The sequence below is a fragment of the Sceloporus occidentalis genome, unplaced genomic scaffold (assembly GCF_023333645.1).
Source record: "Sceloporus occidentalis isolate IW3139 unplaced genomic scaffold, rSceOcc1.0.p SCAF_149, whole genome shotgun sequence".
NCBI classification, from domain to species: domain Eukaryota; kingdom Metazoa; phylum Chordata; class Lepidosauria; order Squamata; family Phrynosomatidae; genus Sceloporus; species Sceloporus occidentalis.
In genome coordinates, this window is record NW_028317129.1 from 1,868,448 (window position 1) to 1,888,580 (window position 20,133).

The window sequence follows — 20,133 nt, forward strand, 5'->3', positions numbered from 1 at the left end:
GGAGGAGAAATGTTACAGCAAGAGGTCATATTCTAAAACTAGAAGGTCAGGAGCTCAGATGTACAGTAAGGAAGTTTTAGTTTATTGAGAGGGTGGTAGATAAATAGAACAGCCTCCCAGAACAGAACATATGGCTACGAGTATAAGAAAAAACCAAGGCCATTTAAACTTAAGGTTTATGTCTTTACAGCAGATTGATATTTAATTCTACATTTCTATCTAGGTCCTACTCAATTGACAATCACTCATTTGGGTCTGTCCCATATAAATCCTTTGCAACCCATAATTATGAAAACATAACTTTTTGAGGCAGCTGTTGTACTCCAAGCCTGGGGGGCAGTGAAACCAGATGTCACTGTCAGGAGGTCCTACGCATGTCTCTATGTTTTTTTTGGAGATGCAAGAATCGACAGAAATTTATTTTTTTTTACAAAAGAATGAAATTCCAGATCAGTAATACGTATAGCACCAAAAAATACACTACATGCAAAACAAAAATACATCGTTGAGCATTATGATATGCATGAGGTTTACCTCTGGTGCCTTTCTCCTGCCAGGTTCCTCTCCTTGGTGTTGGAGGGACTATTACCAACATCTCTTTGCCTCAAAAGAAAGATATCCCCTCTTCCATATGTACATTTTTTTTATTTGACTATTGCAGTAAAGTTGGCTGATATCACAGACAGATGAAGCAAATGGCCCATGTGCTTACAGATTCTCATAAGAGTTATAAAAAGTTTTGGGGCTTATGGCTACTGAAAAATCCTTCCCACTATGTGGTTTACTGCCCCTCTCATAAATCTTATATGGCCATTAGTGAAACATTACATATGGTTAGCGTCTCTTCATTTACTTTGTAGACTTTATGTATAAGTTGCTGATGTTTATTTGTCTTTAGTTAGTTTCTGTTTTTTGTTCTTTTGTTTATCTCCCTGCATTCAAGTTGTTCCCATGTCTTTCTTTTTCAAGATATATTAGGATATTTTAGCAATAGCCCATGTGGTATATAACAAAGATTCATGTAATTAATGTTACCCTTAGTGATAACGTCTATTATTGTGTTTTACATTACATTTTTAACAATGACGTATAATCTTTAAGTTGTTAACCGACTTTAACATTGTATCATGTCAGGCATTCCTTTGTACAGCATAACATCTAATAAATTACTTAAAAAGATGATATTGAAAACAAATAAAAGCCACAGAAAGTTTCCAACTGTATGACAGCCTTACATGTGCATTCACAGTAACTGGCCCTGGATGTGAAATGGAGCTGATTCCTGGCATTGGGCCTGGCATTTTAACAGTTAAACCGTGTGGCTTTGTATGTTCCACATAAACTCTAAAGTATGCCTACCGGACCTACTTCTTTCTTTCTACCAGTATCGTTGCTGGTTAAAATGTCATTAAGGAACAGGGCAGCCAAAATAAATTCTGTAATTTGTGACTTTGCGGAAAACAACTTCCTTGGCACAATTGAATACGTTTTCATTAGGTTATTAAATGGCCGTGTCCACCCTTCCTTTCATTTATCTTTCCTTTTGGTCTGTTAAATCAGAAAGGGGTGTTAGCCAAAGCTCGCATGTGCGAAAATGTGCTGCATAGTATGAATAATTTAGGTATTATAACTAAATTCTGGAATTCAAAATCGCTATAAAAGATGAATGATATTTTGGCATTTAAGAATTTTGTGGGTCTTACATTTATTTGTATCATACTGGCAAGAACAAAGTCTGCTATTGTCATAGTGAAATTAATGAGTTGTAACAGGTCTTCTGCATACTCACCAACAAGCTTCTGATTTGGCGTATAAACCCCTAGAGTCTCCAAAAAAATGCCCGATCATATGACTCTGGAGCTTGTCTGGAAGTCTGTGCATACGCTGTCTACAGCCACAGATTTCATGTCTATGTCAGACATTTATTTAAACCAGAAGATATTATGTCTATCATAGACATAGATATGCATTCTCGACCCTTTCAGTATTATAGTACATTACCGAATTGCTTCCTTCTAGTTTCCAGCCTTTGACAGCAAAGTAGTGGAAGATTCAGAGAATTCTTATTTGTATTTTAGGTAAATCAATTTTTATTGTTTTAACATGTCAAACGAAGAGGGGTACAGGAAGTAAAGGGTTAAGAGGGAGAGCAACATCAGAGTTGATGATCCAGCATGATACAGTACGGCATGATACATACAGCCATTGTGTGACCGATGGTGGACACGAACATAGGTCATTGTTGTGATCATTACAGGAGGATATAACGTTCTGCAGTGCACCATGGTCTGCCTGGCGTTACAACATTACAATTCGATACACTACAGTCAACCACGAAGTTACATAACCAATAGGAACAGGTAGTGTCGTAACATGAAAATGTCGCGGACCGCGAATCTGCATGGAGCGCCAGCGTCCAAGTGAATTCAGAGTGGTGCAGTACATACAGGTACAATGTGATACAAAACGAGCCCAACCATCAGTCACAGGCGCAATGATAAAGTGAGGGTATAACATGCCGTGGAGCACCGCGATTCATGAGGTGAAAGGACTAGATCCAGCGGATTACGGAAAAAAAAAAAAAAAAAAAGGAGGGGGGGAGGGAGGGGAGGGCAAGGGTAAACACATCAGGTGAGGTTATGGGGGATAGACAATGAAGTCAAGAAGGTAGGCGGGAACGATCCAAGCGCAATCGGATGCATTCAGGGTTGTGTGAGAAGAGCCCGCAGCGAGGCTGACGACAGATAAGACAGCCAGCTCGCCCATACACCCGTGTACTTGTCCATTTTATCGTTAGACATATGAATGAGTTCCTCCATGACTCGTATCTCCTCTACGCGGGATACCCAAAGGCGCAGGGAAGGGGCCTCTGTGCATTTCCAGAATAATGGAATTAAGCTACGGGCCGCATTGAGAAGATGACGCAGCACTGTAGTTTTAACCAGGGTCCGTGAGGGCCCACCGTGCAGAAGAAGAGCAAGGCACGGGGAGAGCGGAATCAACTGACCCACCACTTCCCCTGAGCCTCGAAATACGCCTTGCCAGAATGGTTGGAGACTGCTGCAGCCCCACCAAAGATGTAGGTATGTACCGGGTTCCGCGCCGCATCTCCAGCAGGAGGGATCTCTGCCGGGAAAGAACCTAGCAAGAGTCACAGGGGTCCTATACCACATCGCCAACAATTTGTAGGCTGTCTCCTGCATGCTGGTTGCCATTGAGCATTTATGTGCCAATGCGCAAACCCCATCCCACTGTGGTTCAGTCAGAGTCTCACCCAGGGCGGCCTCCCAGGAGGCAGCAAACCTCGGCGGTGAGGAGAGGTCTGCTGCCATCAACAGACGGTAGAGCGAAGAGACCCCACCCCTAAGCAACGAGTCGCGGCCAGCAAGCGTTTCAAAGGGTGTCAACGCTCTAGAGATGTGGTGCCTGCCCGGGATAGATGATGCATATCGGGTAAGTTGGGCATATCGGAAGCGTTTTAGCAGAGTGAGCTCCGTGCCAGGGATTGCGCGGTCGATAGGGAGGATGGCACTCCTTATTTGTATTTTATGAGGAGGAAATCAGTAACGAGAAAGATAATTTTCTTCACTTAATAAGCTGCCACAATTAAGTAATGGCGGCCTGTGGCCAGTAGAGTACCTAGCGGGGGGTGGGGCGGTCCGCACCGGGTGCCGCTCATCATGGGGGTGCCAACTTGCCGGCACCCCTCCATAGACGGACAGTAATGTCCGCCGCTGGAGGAGCAGGCTCACAAGGGAGCGATCCGCGCGGCAACTGCTGCTGTGTGCCGGGGTTTGTTGTCAGATCCCGGCGCACAACACTGAAGCCGCGCCCACCGCCGTCCATGCCCTCTGAACCGGAAGAAGACAGAAGAAGAGGAGCGAAGAGCAGGAAAAGGAGCTGAATGCTGTAAGGAGAAAAGAGGAAAGGTAGGAAAGCATTCAGTGAGAGTGGATTGTTATATGTGTGGATTAGTATATGTGTGGATTAGTATATGTGTGGATTGGTAAATGTGGATTGGTAAGTGTGGCTTGGTAAGTGTGGCTTGGTAAGTGGCTTGGTAAGTGTGGCTTGGTATGTGTGGATTGGTAAATGTGTGAGAGTGAAGGGTGTTATGCTGTACCATTGCCAATGTCTTTTTCATTATATAATTATGCTCTAAAAGTACATCATAACTCCCATCACTCTATACTGTTCCATACAGTGGCAGAGCTGGGGGACAGAGGCCTTGCACCCCCACCGCAGGACTCCTGAAAGGTAAGTGAACTTCAAAGGGGGGAGAGGGTAGATAGTTAGTAGGGGGTAGATAGGTAGAAGGGAGTGAGAAGGGGTACATAGGGCAGAAGGGGGTAGATAGGGCAGAAAGGAGTGAGAATGGGTAGATCAAGAGAAGGGAGGAAGGAGGGTAGCAAGAATATTGAAATAAAGAGTCAGAATGAGAGAGAGAAAATGAATGGATTAATGTGTGGATGAATTGTGTGAATGAGTGAGAGAATTAATGAACTTGTGAGAATGCATCAATTAATATGTGTAAATAATTTGTGTGAAAGTATAAATGATTGTGTGAATGAATTGTGTGAATGAAGTTGATCTATACCTGCAATGCTATGTTTCCGTACATTATTATTGTATACCTGCAAATACGGGATTTGTATGTCTGATTCTATGCCTCCAGTGCTGAATTCACATGTGAACAATAATAATAATAACAAAATATATATATATATATATATAATTGCTAACAGCAGTCACACTCCTATCATGCCCAGGCAACCAGTACATGCTAGAACCTGGGTATGCCTGGGCGTGATAGCTGTTAACAATTATATATATATAAATATATATATATTAATATTGCTATTTTATTTTTTTGTCCAATTTTGATGTGTTACTTACTTTTAATAAAAGTGTGAGATTTTGTTATGGTGTGGGGAGGTCATTTTCGGTTTTGGCCAAGTAAATGCTGAATTTTTGGTTTCGGTACAGAATTTTCATGTTGGTGCATTTCTGCTAAGCCAGACACTGAAGTGGTAGGCCTATACCACATCAATGTTTGGTTTAGCATATAGTGATAGGGGTTATGCTACACTATTGTCAATGTCAGACTCAGTGTATAGTGATAGGGATTACGCTGTACCAATGTCAATGTCTGCCTCAGTATATAGTGATAGGTGTTATGCTGTACCACTGTCATTGTCTGCCTCAGTATACAGTGATAGGTGTTATGCTCTACCCCATGAATGTCTGCCTCTGTATATAGTGATAGGTGTAATGCTGTACCCGTCAATGTCTGCCTCAGTATATAGTGATGGGGGTTATGCTGTACCCTCGTCAATGTCTGCCTCAGTATATATAGATAGGTGTTATGCTGTACCACCTTCACTGTCTGTGCCATTATATAACGACAGAAGCTATGCAGTTTTAATAGCTTCTATCGTTACTCTAGGTACGCCCCTGTGCTGTACCCGTCAATGTCTGCCTCAGTATATAGTGATGGGGGTTATGCTGTACCCTCGTCAATGTCTGCCTCAGTATATATAGATAGGTGTTATGCTGTACCACCTACATTGTCTGTGCCACTATATAACGATAGAAGCTATGCAGTTTTAAAGTGTGTGTGCCACATACAGGATCCGCCCCAGGTGCCAAATACTCTAGGTACCCCCCTGCCTGTGCCTCTTATAACCTGGTAACAATACCGCTTGAGTAAAAAAAAAAGAGAAAATGAATGTCAGACAAGGTAGACTCAACATCTAGTAGTTGAACGCCCCAACAATGGTGCTTAGTCATAGGATTTTGAATATTATGCTGCTGCAAGTATCACTAGTTAATACATAGTAGAAAACACTACGCTGCAATGATATACGAAGCAGTTTAACACACAATCCCTTCATTTAGAGTAAACTCTCAGGCCCCGTGGGTTTCTAAACGGGTTAATGTTGCTATTCGAGCTGGGTAGTGCACATTGCCAGCTCTACTCTATGTGGTCCATGTGTGCTGTCTTAAGTGAGCTGCTGGTGATCTCGATGACCTTGTTTGGAGGAGTGAAATAAGGTCACTCACCTCCTTAACACATCCATCATCTCTCATTACGCTGATACAGCACTGCTTTATCCAGGAGATACTAATTAATGAAGACATCGTACAGTCTGCTTTCTAGTGTTCCATTACTGTACCCCAAGAATGTTTCTTGGGAAGAAGCAGTCACCTTGTCATTATGCTATTACTACAAACAGCAACTCGAAGTATCCTCTACACGACAAGAAGATTTTAAGACTCTTAGTACCCTTAAACAAGACATGCTTATTACATGAAAATCACTGACCCCTGCGATGCATTCATTTAAATGAACGGGACAGGACAAATAACAAACAAGAGACTACTCAGGACAGTCGTATTTATCTGTGAGTGCCGATCTCACAAAGCATCACACCAAACCAAACGCAACAGGGTCTCCTGCCCATGGGGAGCACTGAACTAATCCCACTGTGGTGTCATCCTCATCCTATCCACCCCTCTGTTAACAACTACAGTTTACTCTGGCTCAGGCAGCCGAGATTCCTAGCTAAATATACAGATGAGCTGTATATCGGAACATTAAACAGTGAATGTCCTAGATGAGACACTATCTGAAACATAGATCGTCTATTAGTTTTTGCAAATGATTGATATAAAGATTCCTGTACTGGGTAGTACGTCCCTAACCTGTGGATTTACATGATTGATATAAGGGGAGTTAAATGTTTCCAGTAGAACACTTAGGGAGTCATCACCATCAGTTGGAAAATGTTACTACAAACTACCTTGAGGTACATTTCTTTTCCTTCAAACATTATTGCCAATAAAGACAGTGGATTTGGACGAACTGTTTCCTAAAATCCAACTGGGTTGTGGCACCAACGTGTTACTTTAATCTCTGGGCCTGACAACGGGAGGTCCTCTTGGTGGATCTATGACACATTCCCAGGTTCCCCTTATACAAAGTATATAGAGGGATATATTCCAAACTGAGTGAGGTTGACTACGAGTTGACAATCAAGTAGGCACATACAAAAGAATAACAATTATTTGAATCATATCAGGGGTAACCAATCTGGGGCTTTCATGTTGTGAAACTATAACTCATAATCCTTCATCAGTCTGAGCTGAGCTAATAGTATATTTGTCTTCACATATGATGGCTTATGGCTTTTTTACCGTAAAGGTTGACAGATTTGGATACAAGATATTTTTTGCAATGGATAAAGAAAGTTTATCGTTTGAGAAAAAAGACTGTTTTTTTGGCTCAACATAAGAGCAAAGGTGGGTCTAATTATACCAAAGTACATTAATGTTTTATTCACAATGTCGGAAACAAAGCCCAAAACCCGCATCAAACGCATTACAATTATTCAAATGTTTTTAACTTTAACTTAAAAACCTAAAATCCAACAAATGTGTTTTAGATTGTGAAATATGTTCCAATCAATCAGAAACGGTATTAGAATGGAATTTACCCATAGCTACTAGCATTCCTGAGTCAGCGTGGGATGCCAAACTCAGAGAGAGGCTGTCAAGCTTGGCAGAGCATAGTCCCAGGTGCCCCATGACCATATGTATATAATATATCCCTGTTTACAGCTCGGCATGAGTTCTCAAGTCAGGCATGTTCCATCTAATGCTTCATGCAGAGTATCAGTCAAATATATCTTATTTATTTTACAGTAGCCACTTGTGGTTATATGCCTCCAAGAATGTTGTTCGTATGTTTGGGCATTGTAGCAACAGCATTTTCTTTAAATCTGCCTCATTATTTGAAATCATTTCAAACAGTGCTAAACAGGCAACTTTCAGGATTATGAATTGGGGTTTGAGGTGAAGCCCAACGAGTGTATAATGTTCTTTTTTGATATATTCAAAAACATATGAGCAACTCAACATCTGGCTGGGAAACACTATTCCCTTCTATATTAGTTCTTTCAGCACTTTATGAGTGTGATGGTGATACATACATCAAAGGGGCAGAGTGAAAGTTCCCCACACCACACTGTGAAAAAGGTAAAATTAGCTCAAATATAACTGGAAATTATCTCAACAAGTTTTTTAAGTATCTGACACATAGCCCAGAGCTGGCTCCATATTGTGCGTAGATTTGATCTTAATAAGTGGACTTTTTGAGATGGTTCATAGTAAAAAAAATTTCCTTGGCCAAATGCAGTGATGAAGGACATATTTAGGCCCTAATATGTTATAGCCATTGCACAGTATGTACGGTATGTAAAAGAATCCAAGCATTCTGTTTTTTTTCTATTAGATAAGACACTGGCCATTATAGTGTTAGAATTTTGATCTAGCTGTCCTTTAATCCACAAAATGTTCACAGAGAGTTCCATAATCAGCAGGGGGTACTGGCTAAGGCATAAAAGACCATACTTGATAGCCTTAAGGGAGGCCAAGTATCAAGCATCGCTTCCTCAATCTGCTATAAACAACATACTGAAGCCCCAGCATCTTTGGTTTCTTGTTGGCTTAGGCCCTCCAGCAAAAGGTAAGGCACAAATCACAAGTTATAAATACATTTCTTAAAAATATACAAAAGTGATATTTTATACTTTGAAACCAATACCAATAGTGGTAACTATCCAGGAAAGCACTCTAGATTATTTTCTGCAGAAGACTACAACATAATGCAGAATTTTAGGAAAAGAGAACTCATGCTAGAGTTTGACCATCACCATCCAAGGAGCTGCAATGTCATAGGGCAGTCTGAGAGTTCATCTGCTTGGACAGAGAGCAGCACGATGAGCTATCGGTAATATATAGTGATATGGGTAACATGGTGAATCAGTGGGCCACATCTGGTAATGTAGGCTGTACCTCATTGTCATGTTAAGAGAGTACAAAATGAAACTCCACTACTCTAGGACAAGAGGCAAATTGGTTTTCAGGACAACCCTCATGACCCTAATTTACAGAATTACTACTAATCGTATTACCTGTCAGTGAAATACTAAGAATATAGCTGGATTCCTGTCTCAAAACTTTGTTTAAATAACTCGTTCCTATGTCAATTCAATTCAGTTGGGCCTTTGTACAACAGTGTCTACGGTTTCTTATTTTCCTAGAAATATATTAAGCCATTCAACCATTTTTTGGGTTGTTTGCAAAAGTTATTTTTAGAGCCCTACCAGTAATATGCTATGAGCAACATACAGAACTAGCCAAGTGGAGTCTCGCTGTAAGCATGGCACAAATATATTGAAAAAAACACTACTATTTGAATTAAAATGGCGACTGGCTTGTATTCTTTGTGTTATGAATACAACAATTATTAACCAAGATTTTGGATTAATGTAGGAAAGGTCCAAATGTACAAAATAAGAATGTAAACAAAGAAACAAAATAACGTCTACCATTTGAGCAAAAATTTTTTTCAAGACTCCAGGTTATTAAAGTTCTGTGATAAGATTTGTTTACTTGCGAATAATGAAAATGGAGACGGCATATTTTTTCAGAGGTAGATGGTAGACTAACTGGAGTGAAATCTTGGGTGGCCCAACCGCAGATCTTTTTGGTGGAATGTATTTCATCCTTAAATAGCCCTGTAAATCTAGTAAACAATGCTTTCAGTTCAAGCAATAACAATCTACACGGACAATAATTCAAAAACAAGGCTAAACACAAAGCCACAGACTGTGAGATATATTGTGTGTATTAGTGTGGGAGCTGAGAAGAAAACGAGAAACGAAGGACACATTGTGTGTGGTATAGTTATGATCTTAACTTCAGAAAGAGAGATGATTTCACAGAATGCGGGTTTTGGTTTGTTTGGGTAAAATTCCAGTAATTTTTTTCTGATGTACCAGATTTGTACTCCGCTATAACACATCTGTATTCTGACATGCTACACAGGGCTTTCAGAACAAAGAGAGATCTGAGGTGACACCTGGTTATGACTTTTTGGAATTTGTTAATTGTATCCAGTTACCATGGGCAGACGCTGTTAACAAATGCCTTCAATTTTTCTTATGCTGTCATCTATAAGTAGTGTGAACGAGCTTGTGTATATACTCTAAATATCAATATAAAAATAGCAGTTCTCTGGAAAGCAAAGGGAACCAGCCATGTGGCACCATTATGGCTCAACACAAAACTAAAATATTCAGGTTAGAAACAAATTAATGCAAGCTAAGTCAGTATGCATAATTTATTGAATATTTTGCTAGTCGGGCCAATAGGTACTACATCAGCTTGCCTTTGGTTTAATCCCAATATGCTGCTTATTCAGGAACACCAACAGAGGTTTGATTGAAAATGGACCAATGATTTCCATCAGGAATGACAATGTTGCTGTAGGCCAAACCGCCACAAAAAAAAGAATATCGAGAAATATAGAACTTCCTCCTCCCACATAATATCCTTAAAAACATCTTTTTTTGCCACCAGTTATACATAATATAACACATGTAAAACATGTGCAACTCATGCAAAAAAACAAAACAGTATTTCCTGCCATCACGAGCAATTACCAAGTCTGTCATAACAACCAATGTAAATTTGTTTACTGACATTACACAGGATTTTTTAGTGTGAAAGGGAACTTTATATGGAGTGTGAAATTCCCACAGAGAAGAACTGGGGGAGTTCCAGGTCTCTTTAATTATATGAGAGACTTCTATACACATTAAATTTGATCGTAAACAAGCAACTTGTACATATAAACACATAGATTGCAAAAATGTACAGTTTTTGTATTTTCCAAAGCATCCTTTCTACAGTGTAGTGTAGGGCAGAATTATATGAGGAGATGAAAGATGTCCTTCAGGGCAAAGAACAACAGTTTTATAATAAAACAAAATAGAACTGTAAACGTATGGGAATGTTTAGCTATGCAATGTTACTGAATGCTGCATCTATATTTTCCCTTTCAAATATAAGACATTGTGCTTGCAATAAGTGCTACACAACGCATAATGAGGGGATACCAAGCTTCTCAACATTTCAAGAATCCATTCTATGCTATCCATTGTACGCACATATTGAATTAAGATTGTATCTCTATCTACACTTAAACCTTTCAGTGAAAAGAATGTTTCCATATGTTGATTTGTATTACAATGGGAATTGGCTGTAACTATTCTTCTCCATCTGGAAAACAAGTCGAGCCAGTTAGAGTTCTGCTTCCATATGTGACTTTACGGTGGATTTGAGATGCTGTCAGAGCCCAATAAATATCAAGTATTCTTCTATTAGGGACTTACTTATATACGACAAACCTTGCCTTAACAGGGAATAGGTGGCTTTTTTCTAGCAAAAGTGACTGTTAAAGGAAATCTTATCAGGACACGGTAATAATGGTTGTCGCTTAGAAACGTTTGAAAGATTTATCAAGTAATAGCAGAATTTCTAAAATTTAAATCTGTGTCCCAGAACAATATATACATATAATTGAAGGAGTCTTCTAGTGGACCCCACAGTAGTATCTAAGATATATATATATATATATACTACGGTTAAATACTAATTGTATCTTGATGGAAAACACTTCATCTTAGTATGATGTGAATACAATCCAAATGAAGAATATCTACAACAGTGTTATAATAAGAATTACGGGAACTATTTTAATTATAATCTTTATTTGTGCATGTATATTAAGTATATTTGCCTCTGATGACCCCGGACTGCCCTGATGTTCCTCGCCTTTGATTATAACAGCCCGTCTGCATTCTATATTAACGTGTTTGTAACCACGCATAGTAAAAATACCGTGAGGGACTTCTTCAGAGCTCGTGCATTACTCAATATCAGCACATGATAGCAGTACAGATTAAGAATACTGGCAGCGCATGTTTTAACAGTAGGAAAATGAAACAGCTTAGTGTCTGTTCAACCTTATAAAAATGACAAATTTGCAAATATAGTATTTGGCAAAAGGAATGGGTTATTCTGCTATTATTCTGCTCTTATCTAGGTCACTTTGGGTGAACATACTCAATATGTTTGAAGCTAAGCCTATTAACTGCACAGATAAAAAACATGCTTGGTCTATCTATGTAATATGTAAACGTGGAGAGGAAATCATAATGGAAAGTTACATGTCGCTCTGTTGATCCCCATTGATATTTTCCATTGAAACATTTTTTTTTCCTTTGGCTCACCTTAAGAGGAAAACAATAATCTGCTGGATCCCTGCCATGAAAAGGGAATATATTCCCCAAGGGCACCATAAACATTCACTTCATAAATGCTCAAAATTAACAATAGATGGGAAAAAAGGCCAGTTGTTTCAGGGGGTACATTTGAGTTCGAGAGAGAGAGAAAAAAAGCAGGTCTCTGGATTCCGTTCTGTCAGACCACTTATTGTACAGACACCAAATGTTAAAGTAATCTTCTCTCCCTTCCCTTTCATAGAGTTTTCAATTTACTTTACCAAGATAGGGTGATCTATATATTATAATGTCCTTTGACATGAGGGCCATAATTCTTAGAGATGAATCTTGTAATACTTACTTACAGTTACCCGATCCCTGCTGTCCTTCATTGGTTGTCAATTTTTTCCCCAGCTTTTAATATGTGGTGTAGTGAAAAAGACTCAATCTGTCACTAAAGTGTTTAAGTACATTAAACAAACCTGTGTAATGATGGTTCAGATGATTATTCCTTCCTGTTAAGTTATTTATCTTTGCTTGTTGTGTTACTCAATTTGATAGCATTAGGTCGATTCTGACAGCTTTTGTATAAAGTGGGGAGAGGTCAAGGAAGATAACTTCAGGACACAAAATATATTCTGATATTACTTTGCTTCCTTTAGCCTCGGATCGCAGATATTGCTGTCATGCTTTCATGTCCCTTTGAGTGTTCGTAATGCAGCCTCAGCCGGTCTTCCCTGTGAAACAGCCTAGGGTGAGACATCATACTTCGCCCCATTGCAAGAGGTAAGCTGGGCCAGTTACAATGAAGATCATTGATCTCCTAAAATGGCCCATTAAAAGCTATAATAAACTAGGAAGGCCAATGGTCTAAAAGGGTCATTGCCTCCTAGTAAAGTCAGCTGGGGGCTACTGAGCCCTACTACCTGGTGCCCTAGGCAAAGATCTGGTCAGCCAAGGCCAGAATATGCCACTGCCAACACTTCAAACTGCCCTAATGACAAGCAACAATGAGATGTAATGCATTATCAAAGCCATAGCCATTATAGTTTTCTTTTCTTTCTTTTTTTTTATTACAGTCATCCAACAGTAAGATCTTGAAAAACCCTATCACAATAAAATGAGACTTTTGTCCATGGATTTTGTCTGTCCCTGGAAAATTTCATTGAAAGAAAAGAAAATTAATTTTAAAAAACAAATAGTTCTTTTGCTTTAAATGCCATTAATCAACGCATTATAGAAATCAACACAATCTATTACGTTTTATGATACCTTTAAAACATTGATAACATTGATATTGAATGTGATAAAACTATCTGTTTATGTTTATATATTAGACAAAAAAAGTGTATTTCCGAAATTTGCGTTCTCATTTTGCTTGCTGGAATGATTTGGGTAAACCATTAAAATGTAAAATATATTTATTCAACATATCCCACTCAGAAATGAGCATAGCCCTTCAACAACTGGAGTGTCCCCTCATTTAGCTACAGGCTGAGCCCAGCCACGATAAGTAATATTAGAGGAAGGGTGGGTTCTTTATTTGGAAAGAATGGAATGCCATAAAAACCAAGGATTTCATTAAGCAAATAGCTTGAATATCTTAATATCCGAAAGCCGTTGAGAGTTTTTTTTCAGCCAGGAAACCTGTGAGAAATAACACTCCACGCCTGTACTCTCTGCGTATTCAACAAAACATGTTCTATGGTGATTAAGGAAATAAGCAATAATTTGCTTAGGCTACAAAATGCTTGCCAACTAATTTGTATAATATTCACGGAGAAGCCTTGGAACTGATTAGCGAGATACACTGGATACTAGCTTATTATAGGTATCACGAAACACTATTATGTGAAAATTATAAGTAGCAGGTGTCAGAAAATTAGCATTTTGTATTTTCTCTATAGGGATTGTGATTAAATAGATGTATCGCATAAACAGTGCTTCTGGTGCCACGATTACAAAGAGGTCTGGTTTAGCAGCAAAACATCCTGCTAAACCACATCCGATATATAAGTCAATGAAGAAATATCTGGATAGAGGAGAGGTCAACTTTAAAATACTCTATTACCGTATTAGGAATATAATATGTTTAAGTGGAACTTGACCTAGACATATTTTATCATCATGAAATAATTTATTATAGACACATACAATATATTCTTGTTGTATGGAATTGCGTGTAATGGCTTAGTTGACTGAAGAGAAAATAAAGATAGCCATTACTTTTCTGAAAATGAGCTGCTCTCTGGATACGCATCCTTTAGTCTTCCAGGCAGAGTAGATGTTGTGTGACATTTAACTGCTTGGTAACCTTCAAGATCACGATGGACAGTTTCTAAAACACACAGTATGAAAGAGTCTGCGCACTTTTTGGACCTTCCTCCTACAAAAGTGTAAAAATTTTGTTTTTTGTACCCATAATCTTAGAAAATGAAAGGTGGCTTCGCTACCCCTAAAATGGCTATTGAAGGGGCAGCATAGCGCCCCACCAATGAAAAAGCTGCATTGACGTATTTAATAAGTAAGTAGTCTGCAGTAAAATAAGTAAAAATACATATCTTTCTAAAATGCTGAAGAATACCCAAAGCAGCCAATCACTGGAAGGAAATCAATGGGTGTAATTGCTGCGCATGCATGCTAGAGCCTCCGTAGACCCTCTGGAAATCGAATGCAAGCGAATGCTGGAGCTGAGTGGTGGTGAGAATACCGGCTATGTGCGCCTGTATGCTGAACATGTGTTCTGCGTTCTGCAGAACTCACTTCCTATAAGTCAATTTGCCGGGGAGCAGGGGAAACAGAGCAATCCCTCCATGCATTTACAAGGGGGGTGGGGGTACCATTATATGAGCTTACTAACTACTCCGCACTTCAAAATGGGGGATTTTGGAAACTAACATATCCTCTGATAGAAAATGCGGCTGCAGCAGATGTATGGTGAACTCTTGGCATATACGGTATGTTTATTTGCATTTCACCCAGAAATCCATTAGCATGTTTAAAATGGAATGCCTCATAGTTACCAATTAACCTTACATTCACTGAGAGGCAAAGAGGTTAATTCTGTTGTATTCACCTTCAGATCAAAAGCATGTGATATGATCCCTACCTCGAGTATGCAATATTATGCAATGTGCTGGCTGACACCTTTTAGATTGAAATGGCAGAATGCCATAAAAAGCACAGATTTAATCAAGCAAATAATTCTAATGGATGAAAGCGCACCACCCAAAAGCCATTGAATTTTCCTTTCTTTTTCAATCAGGAAACTTGAGAGACCTGACACTTCACTGCGGTATCTCAATGAATATGTTAGGTCTCAGCATATTCTATAGTGATTAAGGAAATAAGCACAGAATTGTTGAGACAATTAAACATAGCGAATGCCAAATAATTAGCAAAGGATTGGAACGAGTGGAACTGATTACGCCCTGTATCCAAAATAATTATCCAAACATGCTATAGTGTGTGTGGGAATCTGAGGTCTTTTTATACAGATTTACCTACGCATCATACAGGGCACATGCCATCCTTCTCTTGGGAGCTGGTTGGTATTTCATAATGCATAATAAAGCGGGGGCTCAATCTCATACCAGCTCGTCCACAAACGTAGGGAGAACTGATTTCACAAAGTCCCCCCCATTCTTCTACATAAAGATACATATCAAGTTCCACTTGTTTCTTTCACAGGTCTCACTACGCTTGACCTGCGCTCCATTCTCATCAACTGTTACCAATGAACAAACGAACTCTATAGGCAAAAGTAGTCTCGTAATTGATCGACATGATCTTGACATTGGTGCCATGTCATTCTGAGCCAATCCACCCCAGGGTCATTATATTTTTAAACCTAGTTGACTGACTGATTTCTATAAAGGGGCCATATACAGGTTGCTATATGACTGCTTATTGGAGTAAGATATATGGAATTTTGTTATAGTTAAAGCACAATACCAACTGGTTCTATTCAAGGCCAGCCCAAAGCACTTGCTTGCTAACATAACAGTGAGCCAGGTGGTGGTGACCTCTACCATCCTGACATCATAGTCTGCTTATTAGGTCATTTGTCTAGTACAACAAGCTTATTCTATTAATCTACACCTCCAATAACGGTACATTAACAGGTGCATGTCAGTGAAGAACGATTCAAGAAGCACTTAAATCTTACTCAGAAATGCATTCTTAGACCCGGCCATATGGTATCAAAGTGTGTGATTAAAATGACTGTCAATTATACTGTATATTCCACCTCTAATTAATATAACGGACGTCAGTTAATATCTTAACACTGTTTACTCAGACTCTTAGTAAATAAACTTTCTCTACGATCCGCCATGACAAATGTCCTTCAAACAAGATGTTTGAAGTGGTAAGGAACCATTAGGCCAGATGCACTGCACATTACTTACTATCTATAAACAAAGAAATTCTCTGCTGGTTTTTCAATACACGTTTGTACAAATTGAGATTTGTTCCGTTTTTGTTATTCTGGAAGCAGCTATGCTTCTAGATGAAAGCAGCGATGTCTTGAAACATCTGGGGGTGAATTTGTCTCTGCTAAAATACATTGTCCATTGGAGCGAAATCCCAAACTGACATCAAATCAGAATAATGTTAATCAAATCCATACTGCAAGTATTGGCGTTTATAGAACAAAGGCTATTTGCTTAAAGATATTATTTTCTGAAAAACAAATCTGATTGAATCTGAAAGATTGATGTTAATTAAACAACAAGAAAAGATGGAAAACAGATGCTGAAGAAATATTAAACATATTGGCATGGTATGCCTTTTCCTCTTCCAGTGTGTACGGACTTGGTGATAGACTGTATTGCATTATACGACAATGGAAGTAATTTATGTCAGCATTAAAGACCTGCTATATGCTATAAGAAAGAACACATTTTATGGATGCACATATTTCCTTCTTTAACTCTTTGAGTTCCAGGGGTACGGACACATTACCCCCTGGGAATCTGGAAGTCTTCTATAGTTAGATTTAGGAGACAACCCTATAAACAGCTTACACTTTACCTATGGACAACTATGTATCATATGAAATATATTGCAAATCACAGTTGATATTCTTCTTAAACGCCCCCACACTCACCTAGTAAGTGCATCCAATATATGTAGTTGTACACACATGTAGATTGCACACGCAACCCATGTAGGGGACAATACACAACATACCGCAGGATGGTAACCCATAAGATGTAAAATTACATAATTATGCTAAAGAAGCAAAATACAGATAGACAATATACATATCTACACAAATTACATTCTTTTTGCAGCTTTGGTACACCTTTTTTAAGAGCCACGACTGCCATCACCCTCTTCATCATACTGGCCAAGGGTGATGCAAAGTGTAGTCCTAAATGCTAGTCATATTTTTTAATAGAAAATAAAAAGGAAATGCATTTATATAAGTGTACATGTATGAATGTGGTTATTTAGTTGTTTTTTTTAATACAGGGAGGCACCTGTGACACCACACAGTGAGCAGAGATCAGACATTTTCCCTGTAAGACTTTTTTTTGTTTATGGTCATGGTATCAAGCATCCATATTAGGCTGCCTGTTCCATGAACCGATCCCTGCCTACACATAGGATCTATTCACTCCGGAATTTTTTACTTTGTTTAAAACCCCAATTCCACTGGGGGAAGGATGGTGATCATTGCCCCCTTTGCATAACAAGAGGTTGAGGGAATCCCACCGTTTTATTTTTTAATGTATTAAATACGCACACATATTTAAAACTTTAATTTACATATGAAGGTAGGTGATTTGCACTTCATTTCACCCAGAGGTGAAGTTGGATCTCACAAGATGCCAGTAGTGAACATGTAAAGGGGACTTTAGTTCAACTTCTACATGTTGGAACCATGCTTTGGTTCCCTGCGTGTGCAGTATAGGTATTACATCCACTACACCTACCATAGTTATTTTAATGTGTACACAGCATTACACATCTATTAAGTAAAATGGACTATAAAATGTAAAAAATGTGGAAGTGACATGTCTGGTTTCATTCCACACCGCACTCATACTTGGTTGTCTGCTGATCTTCAATGGCAGCTATTTTGGCTTAGTGTTTAGTTATGTGGTTAGTACTAGATTTTAGACAATGCTTCCAACAGTCTCCTAATGCGCGGGATGATTTATCAGCAAGCCTGAGTAATGTCTGTGTTCTAAAACAGAATTCTTTTTTTTTGCCGAATGATCCAAAGGATGCTGTGTTCTAAGAGAGAAACCGTTCCATATTTTGTATCTGTTTCAAAGGACTGTGCTTCTAAAGTTTCAGATTATTATTGTCCGGTACCAAAATTGCTACTGTAAATCTAGTATTCTGGCAAGAAAATATAGCTTAATAAGCAGATCTTTTCCATGATGACTAAAGCAACATATCATTAAAGCAACAGTAACGCCCATTAAGTCTTTGGGATTAGCGAAGCAAACAATTGATGTAGAAATGATGCTTGTTCAACCTCCTGATGGCTACCACCTGACATAAGTCAGACAGCAGCAACATAACACTATGTACCATAAAGTTGGGTAACAACCTGGTGTATAAACATCACTTTGTTTCAATTCCAGGCCCCCAAGATATTTTTATGCTTCGGGCCCCCAAAAAGTATAGCAAAGCCGGCCTGTAGTTACTATTGTGTTTTTCTTCTTAAGCTTTTTTTTTTTTCCATTTTCCTTGACTTCTGACGTCGTGTATAACATTGGTTTAGTTGTGACCACAAACCCTTCTGCTAATAAAATAAAAGCTATGTTTGTGCTATTATGGTAACCATCATTCCCCAATTCTCCAAGAACAAACCAAATAAAAAAATGCCAAGCTGTCTAGTCAAGGTGCAGTAGCAGTGATTGAAAACCTATTCAAGAAATGGACAATGGCGTTATAATGAGATTTGACATTTTTAGTCAGGCTTTTTTATCTTATTTCCCATGTCGAAAATAAAAATTTGGCTAGGATTATTGGAGGACTCTCTTTTGCTAATTATTCTAGAATGGAGTTTAGCAGAATTCATGTTCACAAAAAAACAACAAAAGCTTCCAAGTTACGACAGGAAAGTCCTGCTGAAATGTTGATCCGAACTTCAAAAGGTTATTATGAGGTCATTTGCGTATTAAGTGAATACCACTTCATCTTTTTAGGCCCCATGTTCTTATACAACACATAAGTACCATAAACATCAGACACAGATGTAAATCAAGTATTAAAAAATCTGGCAAAAATACTCACAGTTTTGGTTTGGTTGGCACCGGTGGTGGCTCTTTGCTTGGTGAGGATACTGTAGTTGGAGAAGTTGGGGACATATAAGTCCTGTCTTGATTGCCGTTGATACCATTGACACCATTACTAGGATGTATGCCATTGACTTTGCTCTCCAGTGAGAAAAGCTGCATATGATTCTTTTCCAGGTTTGGTTTCGAGTTGTTATCCTGTGACTGAAAGCCCCCTGAAGGTTTTTTTGGTGGGGTTTCAATGCAACTGTTGCTTGTTATTGAAGGAGGTGAATACTTCTGGAAATCATAACCACTAATCTCTCCACTTGACACATCATTTCTGGTAGCCTCATTATTTCCTAAAAAAAGGAAAGAAAAGGTAAAAATGATAATTCACTCTAGGATAACATGGATGCATTTCAATGATCTCCTTCCATTCATACTAAGGGGAGGTAATATAACCTCAGTGCTTTGGAGTTAGTTGTCTTGCAAGTATACATTTTAAATCAGCATCCCTGTGTGCGCACATGCTAACACCATTACCTTTACAAGAAGGTTGAGTGCTTTTTTGGCCCCCTTCACACCGACAATCATTTTGTACCCACAGAGTGATGTCAACATTACCACCACATTATCACAGGGCAAACATTCCTCCTGAGTACTGGGATACCCATACAATTTTCTATTCAAACAAAAATAGACATTTTTTTTAATTAGGTCATAGGTCAATGTTCTAAAACAAAGTTTTCTTAAGTAAGAAT

General features: G+C 38.8%; 1 protein-coding gene across 1 annotated transcript in view; it reads right to left on the reverse strand.

Moving 5' to 3' along the window:
• The window catches only part of LOC149280698 (palladin-like), an 86,977-nt gene that overhangs the window by 53,925 nt on the left and 12,919 nt on the right, over positions 1-20,133 (reverse strand). The window contains exon 7 of the mRNA XM_089500170.1: positions 19,389-19,731. Within this exon, the coding sequence (XP_089356296.1) occupies positions 19,389-19,731 (343 nt within the window). The remainder of the gene's footprint in view (positions 1-19,388; positions 19,732-20,133) is intronic.